General features: G+C 35.0%; 4 protein-coding genes across 4 annotated transcripts in view; 3 read left to right on the top strand and 1 right to left on the bottom strand.

The window, feature by feature from the left end:
* Window positions 1-22,617, bottom strand: part of LOC128874883 (uncharacterized) — a 256,873-nt gene that overhangs the window by 225,004 nt on the left and 9,252 nt on the right. The gene's annotated exons all lie outside the window — the stretch shown is intronic.
* LOC128874889 (chymotrypsin-2-like) lies at window positions 1,909-5,079 on the top strand. The gene is made up of 7 exons (XM_054120025.1): window positions 1,909-1,997; window positions 2,533-2,606; window positions 2,813-2,907; window positions 2,987-3,128; window positions 3,618-3,731; window positions 3,823-3,975; window positions 4,681-5,079. Exons 1-7 carry the CDS (start codon window positions 1,949-1,951, stop codon window positions 4,822-4,824), a joined length of 771 nt encoding a protein of 256 aa, XP_053976000.1. The 5' UTR covers window positions 1,909-1,948; the 3' UTR covers window positions 4,825-5,079.
* On the top strand, window positions 5,760-8,627 carry LOC128874888 (trypsin-1-like). The gene is made up of 7 exons (XM_054120023.1): window positions 5,760-5,908; window positions 6,308-6,384; window positions 6,662-6,756; window positions 6,918-7,059; window positions 7,447-7,560; window positions 7,877-8,029; window positions 8,212-8,627. The coding sequence occupies exons 1-7, from the start codon at window positions 5,860-5,862 to the stop codon at window positions 8,353-8,355; spliced, it is 774 nt and encodes a 257-aa protein (XP_053975998.1). The 5' UTR covers window positions 5,760-5,859; the 3' UTR covers window positions 8,356-8,627.
* Window positions 8,818-12,572, top strand: LOC128874890 (chymotrypsin-2-like). Its single transcript, XM_054120026.1, has 7 exons — window positions 8,818-8,932; window positions 9,207-9,280; window positions 9,609-9,703; window positions 9,792-9,930; window positions 10,218-10,331; window positions 10,649-10,801; window positions 11,325-12,572. The coding sequence occupies exons 1-7, from the start codon at window positions 8,884-8,886 to the stop codon at window positions 11,466-11,468; spliced, it is 768 nt and encodes a 255-aa protein (XP_053976001.1). The 5' UTR covers window positions 8,818-8,883; the 3' UTR covers window positions 11,469-12,572.

The raw sequence follows: 22,617 nt of genomic DNA, 5'->3' as shown, positions 1-22,617 counted from the left end.
TCGAGCAAAAACACAGAAACTCGATCAGAGTTAGTTAGAGACTATAAATAAGTTACAAGAAGATCATATAAATACCATATTAATTAATAACACAAGCACTCTGTCCATTAATGTATCACACTTGGGCGAACTAATTGTAAGAATTGCGCAGTTGGGCACACCTACAAGATAATATTAACCTGTATCTTGCGAAACGAATTTATTTACGTCAATTTCGAACTCATTCAAGCGCACGATACTTGTGACTAATGATATCGCAAGACGGAAATTGAAATAAGTGATTCAAGTGGTCAGCGTTAATTAAAGTAAATGTAGAATTGCTTTTGTTATTTACAATAGAATACTTTTATCTTCGAATATTAAAATAATTAATTACGAAGCAATTATGGGTTGAATACTTCAACTTCGATGTTCGCGAGTAACAACGACCAAGATAAATCATTTTTCAGTGTAGCCACTATCACTACTGTAAACTATATTCCCTTATCGTATCAATATTTACACAACTACTACGTATCAAATGAGATTACGATCTCACGAGACGGGAAAATCCGAAGCCATACGTCACGAAATGTGTGATCAATAAATAATATACCTAAATACGTCGGATGCGTTAGGCAACGTTTCTTAACCCTTTATTTACTGACGGGACTAATAAGTACCGTCAATTTTCTCATGGTATATTAATTTAAACGCTTTGAAATCTATCGCGACTTTCAAGTCCACTTCTATGAAGTTCGTTTTTAATCCTTGGATGCCAGCACAAGCTTCTTTTCTTTTGGAAGCTTAATGGAGACAACTCTATAAGATGATATAAAACCAAAACGGAGGCCTACATTTTAAAAACATTTGAAAAATTCCGTAAATAATCGGTTAAAGGAATATTTAAGAATGCAAATAAGAATTAGAAACTGTGTTCCGTATAAGAGGCTTTAGAAAATTATTTTTCAATGTACAACACTGTCTTGTATCACTTGAGTTAATCGATAGCAACTAATAATATAGATATCACAAGTATTGACACATCCATCTACAATTCTTCTGTAAATACCCACAACTCTATAATAACATTCTTATATTTATATTATTCTTAATAATAATAACTACGCAGCAGAGTTAATAGAAAACAAATTATGACCGATGAATTTTAGCATTAAAAAAGAAAGAAGCAATGTCTCGACACTTCGACGTAAGTAATTAGCAGAGATAGTACGTTAATGAACATTCCTTGTCCAATTTCTTTATATCAGCTCCTAAACTCATTGAACCTTGTTTTTAATCACCTTTCATAATTGAACACGACGTTTTATTAATTAATTAATTTTATTAAACAAGAAGCATTCTTAAAACGCCGAAGTATAATAATTGCGATTAAATTTACGTGACGCGCATAATATTATAAACTACAAATTTATAAACAACAGATGACAATTTGTAAACATCAATGTAAATCATATACAACGATGCATTTTGACAATTTAACAAGTAATATGTTGAGGCACTAAGATGATATAAAAATTGCTAAATTAAACTGACATCACTCACGTATTACTGTGCACTGCAAATATACAATTGAAACACGCAAAGTTAAAAGAACTATTATCTCAAAAGATTGTGGATTCCATACAAAGCTGAAAGAACGTTTACTCAGTTCCACAATACATTTGGATGTATTGTGTAAACAGCAGCGGATGGAAACAAGGAAACAGTCCCCACTGATCCACTTATCAGCGATCGTCAGAAATATTTATCACGAAAATAATTAATCGCGGCAATCTGGATCAATCACGAAATCAGAGTGTTGGCACATTACCGATTGCAGATCTATCTAATCTCGAACGATGGGAAATCAAAGCCTTTGCAGTTTTGAAAGACTCATTCCGAGGGTATAAAATATGATCGTCTATGAGATTTCGTCACAGTGCTCAGCAACGATTGCCGCGAAACCATGTTGCTGGTAACGTTAGGAGTTTTCGCCCTCTTCTCCCTTTCTAATGGTACGTAACTCTGATTTTCGATCGATTTGCATTCCATTAATCATTCGTAATCATTCATAACGTTCAATCCGATAAGTCTGATAATAAGGATTAGGGGATCAAGCGTTGAATCGCGACTAAGCCTCGTCGGTATTTTTAATTGCATGCAGATCTTGAGCCAGATAAATTATAATTAAATGATTAGGAAAGCTGTCAAAAATGATTCATCGTAAATTATTTCCATTGATTCTTAGTAACTTAAAGATCAGTGCTATAGATTTAATGTTATCATTTCACGAGCACAGTGTGGATTAATAATTATTAGATTAAGAAACTACTTTGTTAGTATTTGAGTAAAAATTCCAATGTATATTACAAAAAGTTCTTCATCGGTCCCTTTAAACAATCGTTACGTTCCTGCTGAGCTTGCCTTTCCCCAACAATTTGCATCGTTGAAAGCTAATAAATAAAACAAGCACTGTCAGCTGCATAATGAGCAACGGTGCATCCACAATCACCGAGTACTAATTATTGTGTACTGTTATTATTTACACAGCTGGGCTGCTGGGAAGGTTTGATCCTAGGATCGTGAACGGGGAGGACGCGAAACCAGGAGAAATCCCGTATCAAGTGAGTATGGTATTATTAATAAAAATATCTTCAGAATACAACAAACGAAGGTCTCAAGGAGACTTCTAAGAGATACCGTTGTTTATTGTGTGTATATTTTAAAAAAGCAACTGATACTGTGTTCCATACTGCATACATAAAAGTCTTTGTTAAGGAAACGTTATCGAATTATTAAAATATTCACGAATTATTATAATAATTCACAGGTGTCCCTTCAAAACAAAGATAGCTCGTTCCACTTCTGCGGTGGATCTGTCCTCAATAAATATTATGTCATCACTGCTGCTCACTGCTCCGTTCGGTAAATATGATTCAATATTTTGAAAATTTTGAGCTTTCGTAAAAGACCGACTTACTATGCAAGAATTTATTTTCTACAGCAAACAACCCGGGTCAATCAAAGTTGTCGCTGGTACGATAAATTTATCGAAGCCCGCTTCCGAGCATAATGTTGTGAAAATCATTGTTCACGAGAAGTACAACGAGACAGACTCTTGGAAGAACGACATCGCGTTGCTCAAGGTAATTAAATATTAAGTGACGATCAGTGGTGAAACAAACATGTTTCCTTTACGCATCGATGAAAAAAGATACGAATAATAGTGATCCATGTAAAGGGAAAAACAGAACACTGAACTCATTGCATAGAAGTTTTTTGGTAAAGTTCAATTTTTTATTTTGATTTACCTATACTTCAGTGATTCTCGATTAGAAATGTTTGTAAGTCTGCGGTTTATATAAATCTAACGCAAGGGTACATGAGACAAGGTAAATAAAAAGTAAATTAGGCATACTTGGTAATACAATGAAAAAAAATGAAAGAGAATCTGCTAAATTCATACTGTTTAATCTTCGAGTACGGTAGAACACCTGTAGACGTCCTGAAAGTATGTGTAACGAATATGAATATGCGATTTTCGCAAATGACGTGCTCCGAATCTCCTCGTATCAAAGCTACAGAGTTAAATACCATGAAATATATTTTTTAATTTCCCTATTTTCTCATTACAGGTCGACAAACCATTCTCAACGTCGAAACAGATTTCCTTCGTCACTCTTCCAACAGGAAATGAGAATATCACTGCCAATCAACTGGCGACGGTCTCTGGATGGGGCAGATTATGGGTAAGTAGAAAAATCCCAAATAATATGTAATTCATTTAATCTCCTTCAAAAGTACTTTTTCCAAATTTTAATGCACTCGGTGTGATTACAGCAAGGTGGACCTACAACCATTTACCTGCAACGCGTGAACATTTTGATCGCGAACCAACAATACTGCAAATACATGTATGAAAAGGAGGGTTTGAATATCTACGACTCGCAGATTTGTGCGTACGATCCAACCGTGGAAAAAGGATCTTGCAACGTAAGTTTCACACAATTAGTCTAAATTGTTCGTTCATATTCGCATATAAAAACTCTTTCAATGACAAATATGTATAGATAAGCTTGTCAATAATATGTATATACAGATTACAGGATGATAATTTTGTAGTTTCAGGCAAGTTAGACTTCGTTACATTTCGACTCTTTGTTTTAGAATTATCGTCATTAGTTATCATTTAAAAGTCACTAATATAAGGACCACCGTAATGTGTACAGAGTGTCCCAGAAGATGAGACAATTCTGAACCACAATTTCCTTTGCAACAATGTTGGATGGTGCTTCGTGTTTTAATTATTATTGGCTGTGATTGGTCGGTGGTTTCTCGTTAATAATTCAAAACCGAAGCACGAACCAACATTTTTGCAAAGGAAATTGTGGTTCAGAATCGTCTCAGCTACCCCTATGTTCGGTTCTTTACTTCTAGGACACCCTGTATGGATTCATTATAATGAACATTAGGTTGAGATCTTAGAAGGCTAATAATTCAATGTAACAAAATGTCGAATTAATATTTTCACATAAATTATAGGTATAAACGAATGAAAAGGCACAGAATTAATTTGTACACCTAATCATTTAACTCCTAGTCTATTTGAAGTACAATTATTACATAGCGACCAAAGAGATTCACATCTGTGATTTCACTTGAATTAACGTGTGCACATGAAACTTGATGTTTTTGCAGGGTGACTCTGGCGGTCCGTTGACCGTGAATGGAAAACTCGTTGGTCTTGTTTCTTGGGCCATGGGTTGCGCCCTTACCGATTACCCCACTGTCTATACCCGCGTATCAGCCCACCTTAATTGGATCAAGGCACATGCAGTGTAAATCTGCCGAATGGAATGCGAAATAAAAATGAAAAGCGATAAGAGTACGAGACAGGACTGATGTTTTAACAAGAGCGAAATAATTTTAACATCTTTGTAATAAAAATGACGTTTGTACTGTATAGCTTAACTGCAAATAATGATGTTTAATCTATTTATTACGTCACACGAAGCATTTACAAAATAAAACATAATTCAGTGTTCTGTAACATTATCTCTGTGAATCTATTATTGTAATAAATTATATTTCTTCTAATTTAAATTTAATCTGTAATACCCGATTACCAAAAGTATATTTACAGCTCATGTAAAAGTTAAGTGCAAGTTCTATGATCGTTAATGATTTCAAAGATTTGTCAAATTTTACTATTTGAATGCGACACATTCGAACTTTGCGTGCCACGAATCCTAAAGGTCGTTATTTGTTGTCGTATCGTTGTGTTATCAATGGAAGCATGCAATCATATAAGGAAACGATGTTAGCTTATTGATAATTTACTTGATAATAAAAAAGAAGTATATCTTCTGTTTACCAATGTCCATAATGTATTTGCTTATCTAATATATTCTTCCTTTAATAAATAACACAACTATTACGTAATAATTATATAGTTTACGAAATAGATACTAAATGTAACTAAATTTAATATTGTACAACATAAAGTAAAAGTAACGAATATAAATTTGTGTCATTTAGAAATAGTATTTATTAAAAACTAAGAAAATCTTATTTACCAATTAAAAATCCGAAGAGTAATGAGTTTCTGTTGACATTCCATTCAACTAGGACAAGCAATCGTTATTGAGGAAATCGTATCACGACTGGCTTATCGAACAAAAATCGTCTTGATAAAACAATGAGTGTGCTAATATGTATCAAGAAGATATTCAGTCGGAATCCTAATCAAGATAAATATGATTCCTCAACGTGACATTTTGACGAGCTATTGAGGTATATAAGGTCTAGATTTCTGCATAATATTGTCTCATGTTCCCAGTGTGACGTTTACCTCTTGCTCACACTGATCGAAGGAACATGGCTCTAATATTAATTCCACTCCTGTCGGTACTGGCACTCTCCAATGGTAAGCAATAATAAAATTTAACATTATAATTATATATATATTGATTCGTAAAAATTAAAATCTAAAATCAATGGAATCAGTTGACTCTAGTTACTCTGCATTCATGGTATATGCTAATCTGACAAACGTATTGCAAAATGTATTGTAAAACATACTTATTGAACGTATGTAAAATATATTTCATAAATTAATGTAATACTGATACCATTTAATTTTCTATGTGTGCAAATGCGCTAGATAAATTCAATATACATTGTTTACGTTTGTGCATGCCATAAATGCATAAAACACGTTTGGTCTAATAATCGGTGAATTACAATGCGCGCCATTAACAGTTAGTACAACAATTTCGAGCGTTATGTTTGGTTAATAATTATAACGTTATCATCATTACAATAGCAGGCGCTGTGCCATTCAGGTTCGATCCTAGAATCATAAATGGCGAAAAGGTGCAAATAGGTGAAATTCCATATCAGGTGAGTGAAAAACAAATTTTCAATAAATGTTCTTTACCCGTTGTTATTAACTTTTCCTTGTATTTATAAGAATAATGTTTTGAACATGCAATACTTGATAATAAAAAAGAAGTATATCTTTCAAGTGAAAATCGTAATAAACTTACAAATTACAAAACAGAAATATATTCATTAATATACAAAGCATAAATACTGCGATGTATTGCTCAGGCCAAATATAAATATCACATTTTGGTCCCGGAGTTATCACTAAAGAGTTATCACCGTTGCAATGTAGGTATCGCTTCAAAACAAAGGATCGAACCGTCACTTTTGCGGTGGATCGGTGCTTAATGCAAATTATGTCCTCACAGCAGCGCACTGCGTCCAAGGGTAAGTTCAGTAATGTTCAATCGAGCGGAACACTCAATTACTAAAGTAACACGGGCGACGTTATAAAGCCTTTTCAATATATCAGCCAAACGATCAGATACGCCACATTACTAAGTAATTCTGAACACTAATTATACTAAAGACTGCGATATTATTCACAGCACAACTCCCAGCTCGATCGAAGTCGTTGTTGGCACTGTAAACGTCAATGTTCGAGTTTCAGTGCACCAGGTTGAAAAGATTATCGTCCACGAGAAGTACAACTCTAGAGACTCCTGGATAAACGACGTAGCCTTGATCAAGGTATGTAATTTTCCTCGGCGAATGAATTGCTTTCTTTTTAACATAATCTCACTTCGAGATATTTAAGGATTTGTATTTCGATCGATTTAAAAAAAAAAAACTGATAAATACTAATTTGCTTGGCTTATGGTATTACGATCTGAATGACAATCTCGGCGTACAAATTTATTGATAATTTTCATAAGCTTTGCACGAATTGAATATTATATCGTTATACTCGAACGTTCCATTTGAATCAGCGGGCTGAGGCTAAAGATATATACATTATTTATATATGTTTATTGATTTATACTATTTACTTATATACATTATTATTTTAATTTTTTAAGGTTCGATCTAACCAATGATTATTCGAATATTTATGCATAAATGATATCAATTTTACAGGTGAAAACGAGGTTCGTGACAAGCACACGTGTTGCTCCAGTTCCTCTGCCGAAAGCAACCGATGTTATTCCTGTCAACGCACCAGCTGTAGTATCAGGATGGGGTTCTGATGTCGTAAGTATCAATTTATATCGAATTAAATAATGAAATTTTAGAGAAGCAACAACTAAAATCGAAGCACCAATCCGCTCTCAGAAATCTCGTATTAGTGTACTGAATCTTTTCGTTTATAATATATTGCAATAACGCTTTATTACCTAATAAAGAGATTCGATGCAAAAAACAGATAAACCTTTCCTGAAAGATTATAAACGTTAGAATTTTTATTTTTAAACAGCATATATAATTGTTATAAATTCCAAAATTTAATTACTATACATATTTTGCAATTTTTGTACACCGAATGCAACATTAACATTGATTTATGCAGTATGGCGGATCAACTACGAAGGAACTGTACAAGGCGCGGATCTTTATAGCTGATCAAGCTAATTGCAGGAATGTTTACAAACGTGTATACCAAAACGTTTACGACTCACACATCTGCGCCAATGATCCTTCGGTCGAAAAGGGAGCGTGCAACGTAAGTTGGAATTTTTACTAAATAGTTTCATCCATTAAAACAATCGTTGCTACCCCTGTATGAGTAATACTTCCAAATATTGAAATAATATCATTTTAATCACAATTCTCATTTCAATCATTAATCATTTTAAATAATACGTTGAAAGTAGGTTACATAAATTAAAATAATTTTCTTCACAGGGTGATTCTGGTGGTCCTCTCACTGTCGATGGAAAAATTGTGGGCATCGTGTCTTGGTCTATGGCGTGTGCACTCACTAACTATCCTACAGTTTACACTCGCGTCACGTCTCACTTGGATTGGATCGCGAAGAATGCAGTCTGATTCGAGAAAGTTTCACCAAGCGATACTTTATCCGAACATCTGTTCTTAAATATTCTTAAATGCGAATCTTCCACCTACATTTCTGCGAATATTAAAACAACTGGAATCGATTAAAGTAGCATTGCAAATTAAAAATAATTACAATCCTCGACGAACTGAAAACACGAGAGAAATATTTAAATCTTTTTTAAAAATTTAAAAATTTTGTACGTAAAACATGTTTGTACTTTCAGATATTACAACAGATAATAAAACTGATGATTCAGATATAAACCATATCACGATTACTGCATCCTCATTTCCGTTTCATTCCGCTAGATCAATAATCTCAAATGAAATGACACTGATACTGCTTATCGAGAGTAAAAATAATTCTGATAAATTATCTCGATTGTACTCAAAATAAAAATGATTACTGTGTCATAGTGATGTCTTCTAGATGCTAATCTGCTGGTATATAATGTCCAGATTAATGCGTATTATTGACTCGTGTTCACATTACCTCTTCCACGCAGTAAGCGAACGAACATGTCTCTAGTAATAATTTCACTTTTCGTCTTACTGACAGTCTGCAATGGTAAGTCGCTGAAACGCACTCCCGTTTGTAGAACGTCGGCTAATTTTGCCATAAATTTTATTATCATGAAATATATTATATACTTTATACAGTTTTACCTTTAATTAACTGATAAATCAGGACCTGAACGTAGAAAAATTACATTTAGTAATGTTATTTTATGCTGTTGCTGTAAAACCAATAAATTTATATTTAGTTATCAATATTCCTAAAACAATAATCGATGAAATTACACTCATAATCTAATAACAATATTATTATCGTATAATTGCAGCTGCGGTGCCGTACCAGTTCGACCCTAGAATCGTAAATGGTGAATCTGTGAAGCTAGGTGAAATTCCATATCAGGTAAATGAAAACAAGTATGTAACAGAAATGATTGCTATCTTTGCTGAATTGTTAACTTCAACTTTCGTCGTGATAAAATAAACTTCAGTCAATAAAATTAAAGAAAAATAAAAAGAAACATAGAGATATCAGAAAACACAGAATTATCAGATGACAACATTGTAATGATTTTAAATTCTTTTCAATTTAACATCATAATAAGCTCTGAAATTATAAAATAGAAATAGAAATAAATTTCGTTCAACGAGATTGAGAGAATCGTATGAAAAGAAATTGAAAAATATCGTGGAACGATAATTTACAAAGAGATATTACTGTCACGATTTAGGTATCTCTCCAAACCAAGGGATCCGAGTATCATTTTTGTGGTGGATCGGTGCTTAATGAAAATTATGTCCTCACAGCAGCGCACTGCGTCAATGAGTAAGTTTCGTAAATTTCCGTGAAGCGAAATCTCTGATTGTTCTCTAACCTAGGAACAATATTGTTGAATTTGCGATACCGTTGACAGGCAAAGCTACCCCATCGAGGTTGTCGCGGGGACTGTGAGTTTGGATAGCCGCACGTCGGTACACCAGGTCGAGAAAATGATTGTACACGCAGGATACAATTCCAGAGATTCCTGGGTGAACGACATAGCCTTGATAAAGGTAAGTGAATCTTTATACTCGAGAAATAGACTCGGAGAAATGTTGGTATCCATTAAATCAATTTTTGAAAAATATCAACTTATAGGGGACGATGAGACGAAATTTGTTTATATTTACAGTTTACTTATAGCACGCTTAGTTTCGAAAATAAGAATTGAAAAGGTAGAGGTTCGTTGCAAAAATTGAATTTCAGAGAAAAAGGTTTTCTAAGGTTTTAATTTTTATTTTTGAAACTAAACGTCCTATGAATAAACGAGGTGCTCCAGTTCTTATATCTAATTTTACAGTTGAAAACTCCGTTCGTGATGAGTCGAACCGTGGCCCCTGTTTCCCTGCCAAAAGTAAACGAAGTCATCCCAAATAACACACCAGCTGTCGTATCGGGATGGGGTGATATCCACGTGAGTTTCAAATTACATTCGATTATTAATATTTAAAGTAGTTGTTTCGAGATAGTCACGTTCTAAAGTATACCTTATCGAACTTAAAATACAAGATAATCGAAGTCTGTGACAAAATTATAAAATTTTAATATTGTTTCTCATAAAATTGGGGTGGTTAATTGAAATTGAAATAGGCTCGTATCATTCATATTTAATTAAAGAACAAACAAGCGAAATTTCGTTAAAATCCTCTGTTAAATAAACCCACGGAACAACTACTTCAAGTTTCAAGTATCAATACGTATCGATTATAAAGTTAACCGTGAATTATAAAGCTGGGCGGGCCAGGCACCAAACAACTTTTGAAGGCTAAACTCTACATAGCTGATCAAGCTAAATGCAAAAGTACTTACGGAGTCTTAGGCAAAACCGTTCGACCCACTCAAGTCTGTGCCAATGATCCATCAGTCGAGAAAGGATCGTGCAACGTGAGTTACAATTTTACTATTATTTTTAATAACGTTAATAACTACGATTTTAAAAATTACAAATTGTTAATACTATATTATTTTACCGACTATTTGAGTGAATCATATGCTTTTTTTATAGGGTGACTCTCGCTAAGTTAGAATTTTTACTAAATAGTTTCATGCATTAAAACAATCGTTACTATGAGCGATACTTCCAGATATTGAAACAATATCATTTTAATCACAATTTTCATTTCAGTCATTAATAATTTTAAATAATACGTTGAAAGTATCAGGTTGCCCTAAAAGTTTCTTTCGTGAGTTGCATTCAATTATTTTCTGTGTCAGTGTTTATATAAATAGACAATCTAATTTCTTAGACATTGATGCTGTAACAGTAATGGAGCGAAATGAATTGTACACAATTTTGTGATGTAACATAAAACATAAAATATTGTGTATGTATCAATTATTAATAAAAGGAAAGAGACTTTTGGGACAACCTAATAGGTTATACAAATTAAAATAATTTTCTTCACAGGGTGACTCTGGTGGTCCTCTAACCGTTAATGGAAAAATTGTTGGAATTGTGTCTTGGTCAATGGCGTGTGCACTCACCGACTATCCTACAGTCTACACTCGTGTCTCATCTTACTTGGACTGGATCAAACAGACTGCAGTTTAATTCAAAACACTTTGTATAAACCACTTCTTACAAAAAATTACTTTTACACAATCTAAAAAAAAAAATTGCAATTTCATATCGAAAAGAGAGACAGAGAACAGTTCTTCGTAAAATATTTCCATTGGCATGCATTTTACAAAAGCACGATTTAAATTCACGTTACACTCGACGAAAATAAATACGTTTCGATGCGACTGGTTATGAATGCGAGAAAACGTGCTTTGTATTTTCACTCGTCGATTCGACGATATCGACAATTTTTTTTTCAAATTCTTTGAAAACCTAAGTACAGGTACTGCAAGTCCGAATAATCGAGCATTTCATTCATTTTGCTGTGCAATTGCTTCACTTTAGTATGCAAGGGCTGCGAAATTAATTTGTAAATACTAAATATAGTCGAGTAATTTTAACGCGTGACGAACGCAGTGGATTTAACCAAAAATTTCGACGGACTTTTAAATCGAATTGTACACTTGCGATTGGTTTGTTTTTAATATTCGACTGTATGTACGTTACCATTGCATAATGGTCCTTTGAACAAAAGTTAAAAAAATAAACGTCAGCTGTCAAAATTGTTCAAATAATAAATACAATTCATATTCTCTTAAATTTAATTTGGAAAATCAGGCTTCTAAGGGTTAATTCTGAGCTGTCCTCTCCTGAGTTTTACGTAACTATATTTAAATTAAAATTTAACTTAGATACACAATGATTACGCAATGCACAATATTTCCAAGAAGTAATGGAATTTTATATCAGAATAAAATACGTATATAAGTTAAATCAAAATTTGTACTCTTTCTTCAGAGATAAAGATGTAGAAGCTGTACCAGTCTAAGACTTTTCCACGGTATCGTAGGTTAACAATGGAACCAAGAACTTGAGACAACTGTGAAACACTGTGTACAAGTGGAATAGTTCATCCGTAACGTGCAACCATTTCTCGTCGGTACCATTACCCTTGACAAAAATGCAGTTTTTTTTTCTGTTTCGTGGAATAGCTGCCGCGGAACGAGAGATAGCCGAAAAAGGTTGAAACAAACGTTGCGTGTGTTTCTCGTATCTACAAAACAGCATACGAATAATGAAACCCGCTACTGGCAACTCTTATAGTTCTACAAATGTTCATAAATGTTGGCATATTCCCATGACAGAGTAGGCAAGTACAATGCTCCGAATCAAAATTAACCCAAATCGAGCAAATTTTTCCAAAAGTGAGTAACACATTCGATATTAATATTACTGTATAAAATAGATTACCATTTCAAGAGAAAAGATTCCAGAAATTCGGCAATATTTCAGTCGTTCAAACCAGAGCGCCCCTTAAAACTCGAAGTATATATTTCTCATAAACTGTATTCGACTCGGCTGACGACAAACTAAAAAAAAAATAGTTGTAGTGTAAAAGTTTGAAAGAGAAACTAGAGCCCCTATGGTGATACCAATTACTTTCAAAAAAACCCGAGCACTGTCCGTTTCACCGAGGCACGAATGCCAACGCCATCGTTAACTCGCAATCAACACCCGCGATCAATCAACTGTAGTTAATGGGGCAATGTATTTTTTTCTTTCGACGTTCCATGCGCCCGCGTCGGCCGAAATCGCATTTGAACATTTTCACGAAACTTGGCAGCTGCGCCAACATCGATTGCATTTTGATTTCGCTTTTGTGTCTGCGCTACAACGCTGAAATCCAATAGCGTCATAATTCACGTGCTCGCAATGCGTTCAGATTATTCACGCGAATGCGAGTTCGCGTGACAAGAAACCGGTCGTCTCGTGTATCGGTCTGTCGATACCGTCGCAAAAGTCAATATAATCGCGTGGCTGTCGTTAAATAAACGAAGCCGTTAACGGAAACGTACCGGATGCATAGAATAGCGTAATTGGTTTTAAGATGACTCCTACAGAGTTTCACTTCTGAAACTTCGAATAATTATGGAGTAATACTATTAGGGGGACCAGAAAGTAATGTCGTTTCCGCGAATGCAAATACTTGTTTATTATTTACCAGTTTATTATTTACCAATCAATTTTTATCGACCAGGTATTGAAAATTTGCAGACTAGATGGCAGAAGGTTATTGATAACGAGGACAATTATATAAAAGTAATTTAATTATATAAAAGTAAAAACATATTATAAATTTGTTTGTTTGAATTTAATGTAAAAGAAACGACATTACTTTCTGGTCCCCCTAATAGATATGTAATAAAGATAATTGTTGTTTATTTTTAATCATTTTCTTCGTTGATATAGCCACGTGAAAGGAGGATGCATAAAAGTGATCATTCTTGTTAGGAAACGAAAAATTCATGCAGGACATTCTCCAAAATAAAAAAAAAAAATAGATGTCGAATTGAGTTACCTCCTCCTTTCCGAAGTCTGTTAAAAAGTGAGATTACGTAAAATATTCTGATCTAGTCCTATCAAATTTAGTACAGCGCTAAATAATAACTGAGTATTATACTGTTAATTGTTTATTTTGCTACAGGCAGCCACGTAACGAAAATGAAACAATTCAAAGCATTCAACTTTAGTGAAGTTTAGACACAATTCTGTAAAATAATAAACACAGAACATACAATCAATGGATGGTTTATGTGCAAGAAGACAAAAGTTTCAATCGTGTACTATGTCTAATAGCGAAATAGAGAGACACGGCAGTAAAACTATTCTTTTGCTTAGACGAATTTCAAAAGTGACGATTTGTAGCGTTTGTTAATAAATAATGTTATGGGTCTCGTCGCTATCATGCCAGCGATGTATAACGCGGAACTGCTCGAGGCCACTCGAAGTAATGACCTCTTCAGAAAAGGGAAAAGCTCGCCAGAGAAGCGAATTCGTCGTCTTTTCCTTTTCGGTTCGCCCAAAGTTTCATTTTGTTCCCAGGGATCAACAGTTACCATGGGAAAACGAAATTTTCGTCTCGTATCGAAAAATCTCCCGTCGAATTTTACTGACATAACCAATTTCCAAGGTAAATATTAACATTATTCTACCGACACGCGAGCGTGTAACAAGCTTAAAAAAATATTGACGGAAATCAAACATCGAAAGAATAAAATCATATTTGGTGTGTGCGTATCAACATTCCCGTTATCGACTTAAATTTAACCCACAATCGAAATTATTTCGACAAAAATGAATTTGCAACGTGGTCGTAATAATGTTCCAATGATAGTGATATCGTGTCCATACCTCTGTAATATTCTCATATTGTGACATTTAATAAAGGATGCATCGAATTCGCTTCGTTAACAGAAACAAATAAATGAAATCGTTTAAACTCGTGCGAGTTTTCTCATCAGACCTTGATTTCCTCATCAGAGCTTAACGTATTTACATGCGAAGAGTACTGGCACGCACAATTTGCTTTAAATATCTCTATGTATTAATTAAAGTGGTATATTAACCCTTTGCAACTCTAGACGACTTTGCGAGCATTTGACGAACTCCTTATAGTTAACGTAAGATGTGTGCCAATACTCAATTTACCCACAGTCTACCAATGAAAGATCAGATCGACGTACGAAGTGTAATTTATGATTAAACTTCCGCTTGTAATTTCTAAATGAATTTTGCGAGGAGAGCAGCAAAGGGAATGAAATAACGGGTCAGTTGGTACGACAAAATCAATAATACCATGACGTGCACGTGTTGCTTTCATTTCCGGTGACATTTCAAAGAAATTAATAAATACATTTTTGTACGCGGACATGAAAGAAACGCTGAATAGTTTTTCATCGTGGAAAATTAATTGCTCGTGGGGGCTAGATTTCTTCTACGAAAAATGTGCACACTAGCAATCAGGAGTTTTTTCACGATAAAGACTTTTACGTTTAACGAGCTGCTGAGATTAAGCGAGGAAGGAAGTTTAATTTTCTTTGATATTTCTTCCCTTCGTAATACTTCCGAGCCGTTTAATAATTCTTAATACATTCAAAATGAGCCCAACAAAGACGACAAGCTTGCTGGCGTTTTAATATCTCGTATTATTCTCAAAGGTATCGCGCTCAATGGAAACTGAATGCGAAGTGGAACGATTTTCGACGTACGGCGAGAACTATGAACAAAGATAAACACGATTTCGGGAAGGACTAATCTCGCGAGAAATTATATTACGAATAACACCGACTTGGAAACAACGTTTCAGAATGACAGCCAGTGCTAAGTGTTTACGTTTCGCCGAAACAATGCGAATTAGGAAACAATAGAGCAAGGGATGCGCGCGAAAGCAAACATTTTCCCTTCTCCTGAAAGAGCTTTTTCATAAACGAAGATGAGTCGAGCGCGTGTTTTCCGGCGCTAGGAGAGAAGAGAAAAAGTGAAATTATAAAACGACGAATGCAAACGTCACGAATAGTCCAAGTGCTTTTGTTATTACCTGGATGTGAAAATTTAGTACAGTAGAACCTCGAATATCCAAACCCTCATTACCCAAATTCTCTGTTAACCAAACGCTCTGTTATTCGGACTCTCCATCACAAACACTGTTTTAAAATAAGGCACACACGATAAAAGATTTAACATCTGAAAGGTTCCTATTGAATAACGCGCCTTATTATATTACAGATTAGTGGCATGCTATGCTACCACCTACTAAAAGAACATGAAATACGTTCGGTTCTTTTTTGTTTTTCTTGTGTGTATACAATTTATTTCTTTCATTTGCTCATATATTTTTTTATAATTATATTGTTCGTTTCTTATCTCTTTAATTAAACTATATATTGATTAAAGATCCAATCACGCTTTCCTAGCCTCAAAAATTAACTTTAAAAGTTACGAATAGGGCTGATATGAGAAAACGGTACGAGACGTAACAAGAATGTAAACGCTTCGTATACTGCTTCCGTATTCATTTTTATCGTCGTAACACAAACAGATATGTACCCTTTTGCAATTGCAAAGCGTTGACGTTCGGCTGACATTCAAACGAGAAATACTTCGTAGATTGATATCTTTCAGTTCGTCTTTAAATAAAGATTGAATTCTGTACCTCAAAGCTCAGAACTTTTTTACGCACCTAATATTTTCTTTCACTTTTACCAAGACTAAATTTTTCTACAGTATACATTCGCAAACTACGCGCGCGAAGTCTTGTTGCACTTGAAAATAAAACAAGTATCGCGTCAGACGTTGCACACATTTCGCGCGACGCAGAGCAAAATGATAATGACTTCAAAGAAGGCGCACCCTGAAAGCGTAGGCAACGTCTACCCGGCAGTTCTTGAAAACGTTACAGTAGAATGCCCAACGGCCCGTATTTACATTGCTAATGAAATTTCATTTCCGCCTTCTATTCCTCGAAGTGGCATCGCGGTGGCGGGGGGGGGGGGGGGGGCGGGGGTCTCCTCCTACCCGGCGATTTTCGTTTTGTTCCCAAGTCCTCCAACCACTCACTTAACGCGTAAAAAGTTGCCAGGTGCAAGAGGGAAAAGAAAGAAACACGACGATAATTGGCTGAAACTGGGCCAGAGCTATGGAATCGATTCGCTCGCGAAGATGCACCGAGCGTTTCCGCGACTTTTTATCGCGCCATAAGCAATTTCAGCCAGCTTCTTGCGCGTAAACTTTCAGCGATCTAAGAGTTCGCCAGAGGATTGCGAGATGTTCCTTAAATATTTCATAAACACAGATGGTTGTTCGACCTTTCTTACGCGCAGAAAGCTTGCAACGGTGGACGACAAGAAGATGCCACACGCCATCATTTTCTTCACGACGTGGAAATACTAGTTTTAGAAGACTTGTACACTGTGGAGCATAATTATAGCACCATCTGTATTATCAACCCTAGAATGGAAAGGTTTGGTCTTTTAATGGAAAGATTGAGTAATTTTTACTCCTTTTCAAAATACCCAAGTTTTTCTTTTCATTAGTACATAAAATATCAAGGAATAAGGTATATGATTAAAAATAACAATAAATTTTAAATATATGTCTTCAATGAAGTCTAAAGAAGTAAGAAAAGGTAACGTAAGGAGTAAAATTTACTCAATCTTTCGATTCTAGGCTTAAATATTTCAGACTCTTGAGTAGAAACGAAAAAAGACCGATTATAGGAGCTCAAAATAAGATAATCAAACTCTAGAATAACACGAAATACGACAGTTTATCTCAGTGCCCATCGATTCCGTTCGCTGGAACACTAATAATTCAGGTTCTGCTGAAGTGATGTTGAGCTGAGAGAATATGACAAGTAATGCATTGTATATTGGGCTGTCTGGAAAGTTCATGCCGATTTTTAGTAGGCGGTACAGGTCTGAATATATCGGAATGGCTGAAAACAAATGAAATGTGTACGGTCCTTAAGAGGTGGAAAGGTTGTGGAACAAAATGCTACATACATAATTCAATAAATACACATCAAAATTCAAATATGCCTTTGAATTTTTCTTAAAAATAGGCATGAACTTTCCGGACAACCCAATATTAATCTCTTCGAACTTGATCTTATATGCAACATGAAACATGAAACAAGCAAAGCAGTGATTTTTAATTGTTGCACAGTTATTGCGCCGATATAAATAAGCGAGTTTCGTTAGTTTTTAAAAATATGTACCCAATCACATTTTAGCTACGAATGACTTATTATACATGTAGTCGCCTAATAATTCAATAACTTAGTCACAAATCGGTCCATTCATCGCACTTGGGAGAATAAAGAGAGAACAAACAAACAATTCATTATAAATCCATCACACTCGCGCGTTACCCCATAATTACTCCAACGAAATACGTTGTTAACCAAAGCCAAGATCAAAAGTCAACTAATTAACGATGCGATACGGCTTTCGAGTAGATTACTCGCTTCGTTAAATCTCATTTTTTAAGGTGGGATGCGATTCATGTGTGCGGTTCTTTACGGTGACACGGCATTGTACGAAATTCATTAAGTTCTTTCCAGCACGCAGTAATTAATTAAGATAGCGCATCCACGTCGCTAGTTGAACCGACAGAAAGCATTCAGGCATGTTCTAGCGTGAAAATAATTCAGTTACATCGCCGTAAATGAAATTATCGTGCATGCTTGGGAAATAAATTAAACCAACGTCGTTTGTCAGGCGCGATGCACGTTGTTCCTTCGGTCGCCGCGCTCGAAGCACGTTCGATTATGCTACACATCCAGTAATTACGTATCGGAACGCCAGTGACTGAACAAGCAATTTAAAGTAACTTTTATTTACCTCGAGGCAGTGTAAACGTCACCGTCGAATCGACGAGGCAAACTGTCAGCTTAAATTACATGCGCTTAATTTAGGCGCTGCACAGTGTGATATTTCAGCGGTCTAGCGGGACAAAACTTATGGGGTCCAATATCTCGGGAACTATTAGGCCGTCCGCATACGAAGCTACTCAAAAGAAACGTAATTGGTTTGGCTTGAACAAATATTGTTGGTAATTAATGTAATTATTGTCAGAAATTAATTTTTAGTTATTCCAGCTAACAGATATCACGATATCTGATAAATATGTTGATAAATATAATATATTGTACTTTTATATATTTAACTTTTTACATGATCTTAACCTCTTCATACTAATATATTTTATAAATATTTTATAATAAAATTTTAATCCACCCGCTAACTTTATATTCTTCAGCAAAAAAGAAAACATTGCTTCGTTTAAGTAAATTATTATAAATATAATTAATATTAGCAGACATCGAAATATTTTCAATCTCAGGGTTTAGGACTGTATATAAATTTAAACAAAATATTGGGGATTAAACAAAATTTAAACGTGCATTTATGTAAAAGATATTACACGCAAAAATATGCTAGTAGTTACTTTACCTATCCGTGTTTGGAAGTTATGTCGGAGCAAAGCATCACAAAGTAGTTTGGTCATAATAATAAAACAATAAAGCAGTAAAGTCATAATAATTGTGTATTTATAAAAATGATATTCTAGCCAAAGTATACTCATTCCTTGATGCAGAACCATAATTAGTTTTCGTTGTTAAAAACTCTAACAAATGCAATCCATATAGTATGGAATTTATACTATGGGAGATACCGGAAATAAATAGTTACGAATTTATGAACCTGATTCGGAAACTTTGAAACGACAATCTGGTATAAATCATAAATGATAATTTCCAGTTTACGTCTGGCGTGAAAATTAAGCATCGCCAAGCATCCCCGGGTGCCATTTTGTACATTTAAAACGGATTTAAATTTTAAGCGCGCCCAAAGTGAAGTAAACGCGGAAAGAGGATTAAATCTTTTATGGAAATTCGAAACTTCTTAAACTAGACGAATCGAGGATGTTTCGCGGAAAGCTCGGAAGAAACTTTTTCCAATGCGCTGAAAATACTAATTTGAAATGCTGCGATCGTTAAAGCGCACCCTTTACACGGCTTAATTGTTGGGCAAGCTCGTTGTCGAGCTTCGGGAAGAAAACTCCGGACACAAAGAAACTACTGCTCCAATTGGGCCTTTTCAGAACGACGAAAGAATACAATTACATTACAAGGCGCAGAAGAAAGATGGTCCACTTTGGACCGACGAAATCTGGGACGTCCCCTTTTTCGGTTCTCTACGATTGCGGAGAAATCCGTGGAAAGCTCTCGACAATTTAATAGTATCGCTTTTTGGCACAGATGATTGCATTAGCGACAACGATAGCGACTCGCTTTTAAATAATTAAATTATAAACCTACGAATCCAAACTAGTTTCATACTCTATTTTTGTTATTAGCTGTACTTAATAGTGTATACATTACACTGGCATTCGTATTATTCATAGTACCTATTTAATATGCGACAATTACGTAACTCCAGGATTTATTTCAATCTCCGCGCAGTGAGAAATGAGTCGAAACAATGTTATGGCATTATGCTAGTATGCGGCGAATAAGAGGAACATTCTCTTCGCCGCAGCTTGTATCCAGCGTCGACACTACCATACCAAGAATAATTAAGTTTCCTAAATGAGCAAACGTGTAGACCACGATTCAGTATGGCCGATTTCTCTGGCTTTGCTGGTTCCTTTTCAGCCAACATGCCTCCATTACGATGCCACCGTGAAAGGATTCGTTTACTTGTAAAAGTGAACGTTTCAAACAACAAAGCAACGCGGGTTTACTTTACCAACGCGAAGCGCTCTCCGGTAAATGAATTCGTTGTATTATCCGACATTTGTTATGTAAGTGTTAACGACACGGCACAGAATTGTTGCGATACCATTCGACGCTTTCTAAAATGAAATGAGTTTTTAGAATTTACTCGTTCCACGTAGGAGAAGTTTCGGAGGCCTTTGATAAATATAATATATTATATTTCTTACGCGAGCTTAACTTCTCATACTAATATATTTCTGTTTGTATTGCTCAAAATATAATAAAACTTTCATCCACTCGCTAATTCGATATTCTTCAGCAAAGAAGAAAACATTGATTCATTTAAGTAAATTATTATAAATATTACAATAAATATATGTAGACGTACATAAATATATAAATGCATAGCTATATAAGTATACAAATGCTCAATGGCTAAAAACACGAAACACGATGTTTATTTTTCCAAGAATACTTTCTCTGTGACACTTTGTCTACAGTTAACAATTTTCTTTTCAAAATATCAGAACTTGCTTTTTGCGATATTCTTACTGCTCCTTAGCGCGTCTAGAAAAACATCACGTATATTTTGCTGGATATAATCAAAAGGTTCGTGAAAAGAATACTTTCGCTGGCAGAAATACCGGGTACACGGATAATTAGCAGCGTGAGTTGGCACCGTATCATCTCGTTAAACGTTCTTCATACTCGAGTATCTGTCCAAAAGGAACGAAAATTCCGTTGTAGGTATGCGTTAACACGCACAGACCGACTCTGCACGTAGGTACACCGTGAAATTGGTCGGAAAGCTTTCTCGTGATATGTAGTGGGTGTCATCCTCGCAGAGTCCGAGTCAAATGCAAATGCTCCGTAAGTAAGTGCCCTCTGTATGTTCCGTAAGGTGACTACTCAATGGATCCAAACGTTCTCTTGACAAAACGATCGTAGAATGGCATGGGATACAATGTTTCCTACTATTTCTCCTGTTCCTTTGAATTTTCGCTTCGAAGGAATCTTTGAACGTTGTCACACCATTGCATAAATATTTCTAAGAGTAACCTTGCACTTCGAATCACAGAAGATAGAAGTTTTATTCTACGTCAACAATTATTTATTAGACACATAATTTAATTATATATTTTTTTTTATTTTATTCATTTTACAACTCTATACCATTACGATTGCTTTTCACAATTTGAAGGAGGGTTGTAAAAAAGAAATAACAACGAAATAATGGCCACCACGTGATTGTTCATTTAAGATAATGAAAATGAACGTGATTATTTATTGTAATTGACAGACGTAAATTATTTCCTCCTCTGTCACTGTCCTCTTCATTGGGGTACGTTTAAGCGACAACCTGTAACTCGATATCCTGATATCGACATGAATAATAATCGTTGCAAAGCCGATGTTGAAAGCGAGAGACACGCCCATCCAATGGAAAACATCGAAAACGTGGCGCATATAATACACGGAAAAAAAGAAGTTCTCCAATAATTGGTCAACCCTTCTGTTACTTTTTTTCTCCGTTCACCGGTATCGCAAACGCCAATCGCATTACTGTGCGCGCTAGGCTCCGTGGCTGTTAAGCAATTTTTCAAACATCGATACCTTCGTCTGTGCAGAAAACGTTTGAATTTCTTCCTATTCACAGGGTGATCAAAATGTGAAATATCCTTGTACAGTGCTGTATTTATGAATGCATTTGCGTAACGAAAAACGATGTAAAGTAATACATACGAAGTCTTTCACACAGTACTGTGTATAAAACGTTACACAAACAGATGAGACACGTGCGATGTATTCGATAGCAACGGTTGGTGAATGCAGTTCTGCGTTCATATGTTTTTTAATTCACGGTACCGTTGGTTGTTGCCATGTTCGCACGATTCTCCGAGTCCGATTAGTTCGCTTTTTTATTTTTTGTTTAGTTTTTCGTTTTTAATAAACATTTTTCTGACGAAACCTGTAACAGATTTCAATGTTATTTCAACTCACTGTCAGATGCATGAGTTACACAATACTTCAAGTCTGACTAAAATCACTCATACTACTGAAATCCTCTTCGGTATGTAC

The sequence above is a fragment of the Hylaeus volcanicus genome, chromosome 4 (assembly GCF_026283585.1).
Source record: "Hylaeus volcanicus isolate JK05 chromosome 4, UHH_iyHylVolc1.0_haploid, whole genome shotgun sequence".
Classification (NCBI taxonomy): Eukaryota; Metazoa; Arthropoda; class Insecta; order Hymenoptera; family Colletidae; genus Hylaeus; species Hylaeus volcanicus.
This window is presented reverse-complemented; position numbering and strand designations above follow the sequence as displayed.

What these genes read in the sequence shown, in the direction of transcription:
- LOC128874889 (XM_054120025.1), top strand. Translation starts at nt 1,949, where the DNA reads ATGTTGCTGGTAACGTTAGGAGTTTTCGCCCTCTTCTCCCTTTCTAAT. An exon ending in CAGGAGAAATCCCGTATCAA is followed by an intron (nt 2,607 to 2,812) that starts GTGAGTATGGTA and finishes AATAATTCACAG; the next exon opens with GTGTCCCTTCAAAACAAAGA. An exon ending in GCTGCTCACTGCTCCGTTCG is followed by an intron (nt 2,908 to 2,986) that starts GTAAATATGATT and finishes TATTTTCTACAG; the next exon opens with CAAACAACCCGGGTCAATCA.
- LOC128874888 (XM_054120023.1), top strand. Translation starts at nt 5,860, where the DNA reads ATGGCTCTAATATTAATTCCACTCCTGTCGGTACTGGCACTCTCCAAT. An exon ending in GGTACTGGCACTCTCCAATG is followed by an intron (nt 5,909 to 6,307) that starts GTAAGCAATAAT and finishes TCATTACAATAG; the next exon opens with CAGGCGCTGTGCCATTCAGG. An exon ending in ACGACGTAGCCTTGATCAAG is followed by an intron (nt 7,060 to 7,446) that starts GTATGTAATTTT and finishes TCAATTTTACAG; the next exon opens with GTGAAAACGAGGTTCGTGAC.
- LOC128874890 (XM_054120026.1), top strand. Translation starts at nt 8,884, where the DNA reads ATGTCTCTAGTAATAATTTCACTTTTCGTCTTACTGACAGTCTGCAAT. An exon ending in CTTACTGACAGTCTGCAATG is followed by an intron (nt 8,933 to 9,206) that starts GTAAGTCGCTGA and finishes GTATAATTGCAG; the next exon opens with CTGCGGTGCCGTACCAGTTC. An exon ending in TAGGTGAAATTCCATATCAG is followed by an intron (nt 9,281 to 9,608) that starts GTAAATGAAAAC and finishes GTCACGATTTAG; the next exon opens with GTATCTCTCCAAACCAAGGG.